At 31.4% G+C, this 12,593-nt stretch overlaps 1 protein-coding gene across 1 annotated transcript; it reads right to left on the bottom strand.

Moving 5' to 3' along the window:
* Positions 1-2,274: 2,274 nt before the first annotated feature.
* On the bottom strand, positions 2,275-4,453 carry LOC134282939 (basic proline-rich protein-like). The gene is made up of 2 exons (XM_062765360.1): positions 4,361-4,453; positions 2,275-2,904 (listed from the first exon to the last, which is right to left on the bottom strand). Exons 1-2 carry the CDS (start codon positions 4,451-4,453, stop codon positions 2,275-2,277), a joined length of 723 nt encoding a protein of 240 aa, XP_062621344.1.
* Between the last annotated feature and the right edge of the window lie 8,140 nt (positions 4,454-12,593).

Raw genomic sequence — 12,593 nt, 5'->3', positions numbered from 1 at the left:
CATCTGCAACGGATCTGAACAACATGAGTCACCTTAAATCGCTGATCAACAATCCAAGCAATCTGTCGACTAAGTATCCTAATATTTGCCTATTTAGCATACCTTTACAGATTGTTTGTATCCTTTAAAAACTCTAAATAAATACTTCAAACGGGATCCATCGCTCGCCGCGTTCCGGAGATTTACGGACCCCGGTTCTAACTATTACCATGTTGCCCCTAAAATACATGGTTAGACCACATGGGAAAATGTTTTTCTTTAGGATACCAGTTTGCTTTTAGTTTTAATGTAGCTTATGTAATTCTTTGTCAACAAACACTTTACAGATCTGAAGTATTATACCCCTTTCGTTTTCCTAACTTATTCGAATGAGATCCAAAAATTTATATAATTTTCTTTGAGGATCTTATTTGTCTCGAATGACAATAAAACAAGTCACGTATCTTAAAGGGAAGGGGATATTGAACGAATTATAGATTTAGGATTTAAACACACTTTCAAGAAAACATGCAGGAAATACATATAATACCAATTCGTATGACGAAAAAAATCTTAGTAAATCGAAGAATGTACGCTTCTGTTGATACCTCACATTTTTCATATCCTATAATTAATGATTTAGGATTTAAACACACTTTCAAGAACACATGCAGGAAATACATACATGTATAATACCAATTCACACTATTCTTCCTCAGTATGACGAAAAAATCGCAGTTAAATAGCAGTCAAAGAATGTAAAAATGTAATATCTTCATAAATTATATACATTTGAAAAAGATATAAATCAGATACAAGTTCTGTTGATGAAGATATTTTTCATGTAGGTCATATATTTAAAGGTAAACAAGTTTTCTTTCTTTTGCTGCTATATCCGTTTTCCTAAATTCTTCCCAACAAGATACATTTATGCAAAGTTACACTCTAATTTTTCAAATAATGCCTTAGAAGGAGCATAAAAAGACATATCCTCCTCTCTTTTGTGGTGCCTATTCTACATGTACAACCTGTTTTCAAAGGAAGAAATTTCTTGATTTTCCGAATAATTTGTATGTTAAAGATTTGCAGACTTTTCCCCCAAGTTTTTTCTGAAATTATTGAGGTGTTTGCCAGAGACATGTAAACTGAGATTTGGTTATTTAATTTCGATTTCCTTTGTTTAGTACCCATCATTCTTCCCATTTTCCCTTGTGCTCTCTATATTATTTTCATAAATATGCAGAGTTGCGTCATCAGCAAACCTCCCCTTTTAATATACCGTTGTGTCACGAATAACAACCCATTGTGTCCTTTAGCACGTACAAATGGTTAATTTTTCTAAATCGTTTCCTGCACATGTTTGCCGCCTGAAAAAGTAAGCCTCTCTGTAAAACTGCCAGAGGTTTGTGTACTGGCCGTTGTACACTCAATTTTTCTTTTAGACCTCAAGGGTGATCTTACCCCAATTTTCCTTTTGTACATTGAATTTCATAGACTGATGTTATACTTTTTTCCCAACACATATACTTCAGGTCTTATTTTTACCCCTTTTCCCTTGATATTTTAGAATAGCCCTCATCCTCAAAAGTAATGGTGACACTCATTATTTAACTTAACTTTCAAATAGTCTGGTATATGCCATCTTCTGTCATCTTTCATTATAACTTGTAACAAATGAATTTGAAAGTCCACTAAAAGAGTCAAAAATTGTTGACTTTTCCTTGTGTAGCTTTTAAAAAATTAATGTCTTATCTGAATTGTATTAATCTGAATTAAGACGTAATTATGTCCTTTTTCGAAATACTAGTATCGTACATTGACATACAAAAAACCTTTTTCCCGTGTACACTTCAATACTCCGGGGACTTTGACTTCATGTGTATATTTTTTGGACTTTGACTTTATGTGTACATATTTTGCTACCTTTTGGGGAAAAGGTTTTATGAAGGTTTATCATATTCGTCTCAATATCCCAATTTTTTTTTCTTTAAAAAGAAGAATTGTCAAAACATCAATGCGAAAAACAACTTGGGAGTTTTCCATCCACAAAACAGTTTTCTAGATCTGTTTTTATCGCTTGAACACCAGATATAACATAAATGAAACTCAAACTGTCTGCAAGTTTTTATTAAAAATATAGGCCTAGAACTAAAAATAGTTACTGTAGACAAAGTGATAAATAGCTATTAGCATCGAAAAAAATATACATGTAACTATTTAAATGTAATCTACATCTTACAATTATAAGTGATCAACATAATTACAAAATTGATAAATAAGGCATTTCAGTAAAAATTAATCTTTCAAAAGAACATCTTCAAGAGCATTTAAAAAACCTCTAATTTCTTGTTGACGATCTTCCTTTTTTGGTGGAGGTGGACATCCTGGGGGCAGTGGGTTGCCACGACCCAACTCTTCTGGGGGCGGACATTTAGGAGGTGGTTGATCTTGTCGTTGTTCCTTTGGTGGAGGTGGACATCCTGGTGGCAGTGGGTTGGCAGGACCCAACTCTTCTGGGGGCGGACATTTAGGAGGTGGCTGATCTTGTCGTTCTTCCTTTGGTGGAGGTGGACATCCTGGGGGCGGTGGCTTGCTAGGATCCAACTCTTCTGGGGGCGGACATTTAGGAGGTGGCTGATCTTGTCGTTCTTCCTTTGGTGGAGGTGGACTTCCTTGGGGTGGTGGCTTGCTTGGATTCAACTTTTCTGGGGGCGGACATTTAGGAGGTGGAGGATCTTGTCGTTCTTCCTTTGGTGGAGGTGGACTTCCTGGGGGTGGTGGCTTGCTTGGATTCAACTTTTCTGGGGGCGGACAGTTTGTTGGCGGTGGTGATGGCTTTTCTTGGTTTTGGCGTTGTTGTTGTCTTGGTGGAGGTTTGTCTCCTGAGGGACATTTTACACTATCTTGTGTCTCTTGTATTGGTTCCTGAAGAATATCATTGATTTCAAATTCAAATTGCATTAATTTTAAATCTACACAATGCAATTCGAACAATAAATCAGATTTATTTAACTTGTAGGTGGATATTGTATTAATGATATAATAGAATGACATATAGTATTTTCAATTCATCTTCAAATAATGCATATGAAGAATCTGAAAATCTTTCAGTTTTAGAGATGAAAATCTTTTAGTTTTAGAGATGCCTTGCAAATTAAATCCAACTTCCTTAAAACAACCCCTGCACCATCCAGGCACACAGACCCATGTTGCAACCACTATTGAAATAACGACCACTATTGAAATAATTATATCAATAGTGGTTGAGAGTGCATTTCAATAGAAAACATACTTAGTAACCACTATTGAAATACGACCACCATTATAATTATATCAATAGTAAATGAGAGTGCATTTCAATAACAAACATAGTTAATAACCACTATTGAAATACGACCACTATTGAAACAATTATATCAATAGTGGTTGGTTTCAATGTAAACATAGTTAGTAACCACTATTGAAATACGACCACTATTGAAATAATTATTCAATAGTGGATGAGAGTGCATTTCAATATAATAACCATAAGTTTCAACCACTATTGAAATACGAGCACCACTGAAATAATTATTTAATAGTGGGTGAGAGTGCATTTCATTATGGTAACCATAGGTTTCAACCACTATTGAAATACTACCAGTATTGAAAGAAAAGTTTCACTGCGTCCGCAACTTTTGAAATAATTATTTCAATATAATTATATTGGATTCATTGTTCAATGCACTATTGAAATCAATAACTTAATCCGTATTGAAATCGTTATTTCAAAAGTGAACATTATTTCAATAGTGGTTGCAACCTATGTTTGTTATTGAAATGAATCTCACGCACTATTGAAATAATTATTTCAAAAGAAGTATTTCAATTGTGGTTACTATCTATGTTTGTTATTGAAATGCACTCACACCCACTATTGAAATAATTATTTCAATAGAAGTCGTATTTCAATAGTGGTTACTATCTATGTTTGCTATTGAAATGCACTCACACCAATTATTGAAATAATTATTTCAATAGTGGTCGTATTTCAATAGTGGTTATTATCTATGTTTATTATTGGAATGCACTCTCAACCACTATTGATATAATTATTTCAATAGTGGTCGTATTTCAATAGTGGTTACTAACTATGTTTGCCATTGAAATGCACTCTCAACCACTATTGATATAATTATTACAATAGTGGTCGTTATTTCAATAGTGGTTGCAACAGACCCAATTTCCGGGAAGAAATCGAGAAAAAATACCGTTCAGAATCAATATACCGGTACTTTTAATTGTCACCTCGTTTGTTGAGAAAATCCTACTTTTGAAAGAGTTCGTAACGTCTCAAGTTTCAGTACAGAATCTTTTTTTATTTTGAGTTTAGTTTACATACCTGTGATTTCTTCTCAGATCTAAGTTTGAAGTGAAAGGATCTCGCCGAAACCACAGAAACACCCAGCAACAGAATATACACCCATCCCTTCATCTTGCTTTTTCTAATGTCTAACTACATCGATCTGCCGATCTTTGCTGCTTTTATACTGTTGAATTTTGATTATGATGAGTTCGCCGAGTGCTAGAAATAAAATCACCCACTGATTTTAAAATTACTTCATAAGCCTATTAAGAAAAATTTGAATTCAAATTGTGAGGCGAAAGTTAATTTTTAAATACGTATCTTTATGGAGAAGTTTGGTATTTAAAAAAAAAAAACTGTGATTAAAATGAAATTGAAAAGTTTGGCTTTTCAGATATTCGTCGTTATTTCGATGCAACATTCAGTCCAGAAGTTAAGTATAAAAGATATAAAAAGAGGGGTTGAATAAATAGAAACGTGGTCAATGCCAGTGGCGTCGAAACACCATGAGAGGTTATAGGGTGTATAGCATCATGCTCAGGGGGATTTAAAAGAGTTGCAGGTAAATAGATGTGGAACAAATGAGATCAACTATAATTTTATAAAAGCCAGGTTCTAATTCTATTTACAAACTTGATGGATTAAATCTATATATGTACCTACGGAACATGTCAATAACATCTCTATAAAATGACTATATACTAAATGTTAAATGAGGTTTTCATTACTGTAGGACAGGATGTGTGAGAAAAGATTAACCTGGTATAAATACCGGTATTCCAAAGTGATGTTAAAACAGTTTCTTTTATATACATGTACATGATATCTGAAGGAACATTCAAGGGAATTCTAATACATGTACGTTTATTTAATAATGTACATCTTTTAAGGGTTTATTAAGTTCTTAAACAACTGCTAAAGTGACAAATATTCCAAACAGTATTATAACTTAATCAATTCATCAATATTCACTAGCAGATTTCAAATGCATGCAGATATTTGTGTATATAAAGCTGAAATAAACACAATATTTTATTTTTTTTTATTGGTTAGTACTAGGACTTTAATATTTCACAGGTTTATTCCTTGTGAGAAGAACTTCCATTGGATACCAACAATTTTGATCATTTGACCTTGGCCATTTAATTTAACTTGCATTTGAGAAATTTCAACAATCGCCATAAGCTGCCATACGGGGGCATCAGTGTTTCACAAACACATAAATTTGAAATAATTCAGGGCATTCTTGTCTTGAAGAGCTGATCATATTTAAAGCAATATGAGCTGCAAGTTTGAAATCGGAAATTTTTCTTGCAATATCGTGCATCTAATTAACTATTTAAATGAAAGAAAAAAATATAAACGTCTATATTCTTTATATTTCAGACAGATGATCTATCTATATGCTTTGGTTGAAGCAAAATTAAATTATTGTCATCCTGTACAATATTGATTTATTCATTTAAAATAAAACTAGACATTCCTTTGTAGAAATCTTTCTTCTGAAAACAAAAATAATTCTTTATATCAATGTTATTAAACATAACGGTTTAAATTACATACAGATTTATCATAATAGCATATTTTAATTTGCAAAATTAATTTCTCCAAAACGCATCTCATATCTTTTTAAGATATTAACCTCTTTTTTTTTCTCTTTTTTTATGAATCCATTGAAGCCTCCAAAGCATCATAGATAAGATCAAGTCGGGAACTTGGCTTTACATAATTATACATTTCTTTGATAATAACCCCTTACCTAATACATCAATATTAATATTAAATTAATTATGTTTACATGTAAAAGATTAGTTCACATCAACAAACTTTGTTTACCCCTATAGCGGTTGGTTCTGTGAAATTTTGAATTCAAAATTAACAGAACTTTCGATCCTTAAACTATACATATATGTGATGTACATGTATATATACAATTTGCGGTTGTTATCAAAAGCTTACGTCTAATTGGATTTCATCAAAACATTTTAGTTTATCTAAGAAATGTATAGTTTTACGATTTGTAAAAATATGATAATTAACTACTTATAACTATTGTCAATAAAATTATGTTAATTAAATATAATTCTACATTAATCTGCGAAATATTTTCTAATGAACTATTTAGAACTTAGCTCAACTAAACGGTAAAGGAGAGATAACTCTCTCTTTCTCTCTCTCTCTCTTTCATAGAAAAATATCAGCGTTTTTAAGAATTCGCGTTAAAAGTTGTTTAATAGTATATGTTTTGCATTGAGTGCTACAATTACACATGTATATATAAAAAAAAATTATGATCAACTTGGTTACATTGAATACAGGCCTACATGAGTTGCTTTTTTTTTATTCGGAAAGTCATTGATTGAATTGTTTCCAACGGGGAAAAAATGTATTTTTCTTGTTGATATTTTTATTAGATCGATATCGTGGTTAATTCCATAAACATCAAATAAATTCCTTCACTTTTATGCATCCTATTGCATCAGGTTGACGCATGTATTTAAGTAATGGGTATAAAATGCACAGTTTGAAAAACAAATAATACAAACATGCAGTGAAGCTAAGGCGGAAAAACAGCAATGTTGTTCATTTTGGTACTACTTCTTGGATATTTTATAAAATTTGGTAAGATCATTCTTTTTGTGCCTGTTTAAATTGAATCACACATTTTTCATACCTATATCGCCTTCATAACTTCATTTTGAGTAAGATTACCAATTATATTAACAACCTTAGGAAAATATTCTGCTTGTTTCAAAAACCTTATTCCGAAAAATAAATTACAAAGATCATGCAGGATTCCACCAAGTTTGTATTCAAAAAATGATTCATCGCCTACATTTTTTATTTATGTCCCGAATATCCAATCAAAATAAAAAAAAAATCACATCTAAACCGAATTTTGATACCCCAATCTGCGAAAAAATCGCTATTAATAAGTTTTAATTCAAATTACATTATTGTCGTCCTATACAATAATGATTTTGAATTAAAACTTCATATTCATGGATTGTAGAAAAATCTTTCTTCTGCTTTATTTAAGTCTTATTGATCAGAAAGGTTTCAGTAACATACTTTATCATTTTGACACATTTTAACAGCAAAATAAAATATTCAAAGATGCAGCTCATATTGCTTTAATGTAAGCTTTTGCTAGTGTCTCCGTGTTTATTGCAGCCGGGATGACCGGACTGCTCTATACATATAAGTTCACTTTGAGTGTTGGTATATGGGGATTGAGGTGGGAGAAGTTATTAAGAATTAAAGGTTTTCTAAGCATTAAAAAGATTGTCAAATAGCATGTTCTTTCCCTTTATAAATTACGAGATACATGAAATATTTATTTCTATAAAGTGAATTTGTAAAAATAGATATGTTTTTGAAATGTAATATATATATAAAGTTGCTTATCATTTACGTTTAAAAAAAAAAAAAGACAGGTCCCTTTTTTAGAACATCGAATTTTACTTTTCGCAGAAAAAACGTACTTTACAAAGTTCGTATTTTAAATTCTTAAAGTGAAATGCATTTTGAAATAAAGGTGATGCATGTGCCTGGTGTCCATTCAATATATTTTATGCAGACAGCATTTATACTTGAGGAATTGATAAAGTTTAAAAAGGTATCGTTTTTGTTCGATTTTATCCGACTTTAACTTTAAGTATTCAAAATAGTCTCTACTATCGTCTCCATCATTTAGACGCATGCCTTTTTCACATATATCGAAGCGGTTTGATGATCAAAACTCATTTCCATTGTTTACTTTATTTATTTCCCGGGCGACAATTGATGGTTACATCAATGTTTTCTTGTTGATAATAGATACGGGTGTATGGCTTTAGTTACTTACTGAAATCAAAGATTGAATGTCTTTGATCAAATTGTTCAATTTTCAACTTCCATCACTTATTGTACACACTGTATACCGGAATATACCTTATTACCTCACAAGCATGACATGTATGAGGTTTATTTCCCTCATGCAGTTGATTCGATATACAAGAGCGTGCTCTACCAAAAACAAACAGAGCAAGCTATTGACACTTTAACAAACTGATGAAATAATGATACCCCATCGGGCATTCTCGTTTGAATTCGTTTTCGCAAAATTGATGGTCGATACTAATATTTTGTCATTAAATATACCCTATCATTAATTTCAATGCTGCAAGGTTGATATTTTTCAAACAAATTATAACGTCATTATTTACACATTGAACTGTCTACGAATTTTTTTTTCGTTTTCCCCAATCACGACATGGAGTGTATGGCGATGCGACCGATCGGCAGGGAATGATCACTCTTCCGTGGCACTTGATCCAACCTCTGATGTCTTAAAGGTCTATATGATTGCTCTGCTCCTGATTTGTATTGCTTGCATTAACATTTGAGCTCGTATACTGTTCTTATCTCCATATATTTCATTATACATTCTTATTCTTCCTTTAAATCACAATCCACCTTCTCATTTAATGTCGTGTTTGTCACCATGTACACTTGCCAAAAGGGAAACAACGATCTATTCATTATGATAAACAGTAAATTACGTTACCAACGAATGAACGACCCTTGTACCTTTAAACATGTTCAATTGTCGACAAAAATGTAACAGAGCTGTCTAAACTTGGAAAATGTTTTCATAAATGTACAAGATTGATAGCAGAAGTTAATTGACATTGATATAATTAACGAATTTATCCTCACTACTACTAATACTAAATTTATATTATTGTGCTTTGTCTGCTTTATGAACTTAGAATGAATCATTTGTAAGATTTTTTCTATGATCCTGCTTTACTTCATGTACAAATGATATTGAAACTGTTATACACATATTGTACAATCTGATTTATGTATATACGTTAAACCTATGAACTCATTTAACTGTATTATAATGGTTTTTTGTAATCGGCATCCTGAAGCAAGTAGAAAATTTTCTGCAAGGAAGAAAATATATATGATTATGTAATAATTTCAGTCAATATCGCAAACCAGGTATAGTGTTGGAAGTTGATAAGTCTATAATAGCTTCAAATTAACTAGAATTGGCTCAAGAGTCTTCCTCATTAATCAGAATAAAGATAACATCGTTCGAATTTCCTCTCTGTCCCGCCATCGACAAAAAAGCATGGCGTTTACACTGAAAAGCCGTGTGTCTTGAAAAATTGGATTTTAATTCAAAGAATTATCTTCTCGAAGTGTATCCAAATTCATGTTTGCCAAAGAAGTTCCATAGCCGTGCAGGCAAAGCAAAGAAAAATTTGTTTGAAAAACTGGACACAAGCATCTACGAAGAATCTGCACAAATTATAACTTTTCAGACGTCGATCAATAAACTATACATATATGTGATGTACATGTATTAATACAATTTGCGGTTGTTATCAAAAGTTTACGTCTAAGTGGATTTTTTCATTGTTTCAATCAATAAATAAATGTAAAACATTTTAGTTATCTCCGAAATGTATAGTTTTACGATGTGAAAAATATGATTAACAACTTATAACTAATTCTACATTAATCTGCGAAATATTTTCTAATGAACTATTTAGAACTTAGCTCAACTAACCAGGAAAGGAGTGATAACTCTCTCTTTCTCTCTCTCTCTCTCTCTTTCATAGAAAAATATCAGCGTTTTTAAGAATTCTGCGTTAAAAGTTGTTTCCTAGTATATGTTTTGAATTTTGTGTTACAATCACGCATGTAAATGTAAAAAAAAAATTTTGATCAACTTGGTTGCATTGAATTTAGGCATACATGAGTTGCGCAATTTTTTTTGCAGAAAGTCACTGATTGAATTGTTTCTAACGGGAAAAAAAATGTATTTTTCTTGTTGATATTTTTATTAGATCGATGTCGTGGTTAATTCCATATACATCAAATAAATTCCTACACTTTAATGAATCCTATTGCATCAGGTTGACGCATGCACTTAAGTAATGGGTATGAAATGCACAGTTAAAAAAAATAATACAAACATGCAGTGAGACTAAAGCGGGAAAAACAGCTATGTTGTTCATTTTGGTACTACTTCTCGGACATTTAGTAAAATTTGGTAAGATCATTCTTTTTTGTGCCTGTTTAAAATTGAATCACACATTTTTCATACTTATATCGCCTTCATAAATTTATTTTTGAGTAAGATCAACAATCATATTAACACCCTTAGGAAAATATTCTGCTTGTTTTGAAAACTTTATACCAAAAAATAAATTACAAAGATCATGCAGGATTCCACCAAGTTTGTGTTCAAAAAATGATTCATCACCTTTATTTTTTTATCTATGTCCCGAATATCCAAAAAAAAAATTAAAAATAATCACATCTAAACCGGATTTTGATTCCCCAATCTGCGAAAAAATTGCTATTTAACCGTTCAATATATACATTTGTGGTATGTCTCTATTATATAAACATGCAGAGAACAATTAATATCTTAATATCTGAATGAAGTAATTCACAGATCATATGTCAATACGTGACCTAATCACACGGCGCAATAATATTTACCGGTAATATTATATAAATCTAAAATGATTTGCTCTGCTTGCTTTTTATGTTTAAAAATTTAAAAAAAAAAATTAGGAAGTAAAAAAAATAATCGTTTAATTCACAATGTAAACAAGTATTTAATGCAGTTTTTGGCGAGTGATTTAATCTTTGTGCATAGAGAATATACCAATAGAGACAAGCCTTTGTTTAATATCACTTTTGTCTCTAACGTTTATCCTTATTTTTAAGTAGCCCTTAGATAAATCTTGATGATAAACATTTTTTCATCAAATTCTACTAACGATAAATGTTTAGATATGTATCAAAGCATTGCAATCACGCCACAAACAGGTTACTACGGAAGCGTAAATGGCTCTACACTTGTTTTGTTATCACTTTGTATATTGTTTTATATTTTATCGACTTATCAATATATAAAGTGTTATACCTCCTAATTTATGTACATATTTTAAATTTTTTAAAGATTTCTTAACATAATAGAAGGCAACTTCTTTTGTTCAACAGATTTTATTGCTTTAAGATTATCGACTGAAATAATATATTGATTTTCTGATATTGATTAAAACACGATATTTAATCATATCGAAATAATATTGTTGACATGAAAAAAATGAAGATATAGTTATATCACTTTTAATTTATGAATATTTGCGATAAAGAAGGCAGAATAAAGTGTTTTTGAATTATTTTGGTGGGGGCGGGAATTCCAATGAACCTTCACTTCACTCGGGATTCAGTGAAAGCTTACATGTATGTATCATGTGAGCATGTACGATTAAAGGCTGAATCAAATTAAAAAGTATATTAAAAAAAGGGAGATGGAGACAAATTGAAAGTTATAATCTATAGTGGGCTATTGCGCCGATCACCACTTTTGAAGAGGGGGAGACAAGAGTATCTTTGTGCCCCTCATCCAGCTATAAAAAAAAACAACTCAAAAACTGAGTACAGCAGAGATCCACTGATATGTCCTCAAATTTGAGAAAATTCTCGCAGTTTGATTATTAAATCCCTGGGGTGTTTTTCTTGTTATCAATTTATTTTGGCTGACACTACACTTTCCTCCTTTAAACTTTGTGACTAAGCTTATACAGAGTGGCTGAAAGCACAAATTATTTTATATTATTTAAAGCAATAAGAAGTTAGATCTGGTGTTATTATATTTTTATGCAGGGAGTGGGGGTGGGTGGGAGGTTTCAAGACTGTGGAGGTTCGCATTCATGAGTCAGATCCTATGTATACCACAGATTGGAACAACATCAAATATTTACAAAGTACATATATAAACAGTGTTACTTTTATAATAGTGTTAGGTACTTTCTATTTTCGCTTCATAAGGAATTTACAATCCCCATTGAACTCAAGAGATATAAGCAGTGAACCATGATAGAATATATCAGATTCCCTATTCAAAATGATGGGTATAATAATTTCCTATGACAATGCATATAAATTAACTTTTGATGTCTATTCATCTCCACTTTTCAAATATCTTTAATTCTGTTTCAGCCTATAATCGTACACGATAGCAAATACATGGTACATATGCTTCCCAAGTGAAGTGAAGATTAATTAGAATTCCCGCTCCCGCCAAGTTAATTCAAAAACACCTTTTTCTGACTTCTCTTGAAAATATTCATATATCTATGTCGGTATAACTTCATATTTATTTCTTCATATCGACAATACTATATTGACATGAATAAATATTTTGTTTAGATCGACATTTGAAAATTAGTATAATATATCAGTCGATAAA

Source organism: Saccostrea cucullata, unplaced genomic scaffold, assembly GCF_032062105.1.
Source record: "Saccostrea cucullata isolate Sc308-1 unplaced genomic scaffold, CSIRO_AGI_Scuc_v1 ctg1123, whole genome shotgun sequence".
Classification (NCBI taxonomy): domain Eukaryota; kingdom Metazoa; phylum Mollusca; class Bivalvia; order Ostreida; family Ostreidae; genus Saccostrea; species Saccostrea cuccullata.
This window is presented reverse-complemented; position numbering and strand designations above follow the sequence as displayed.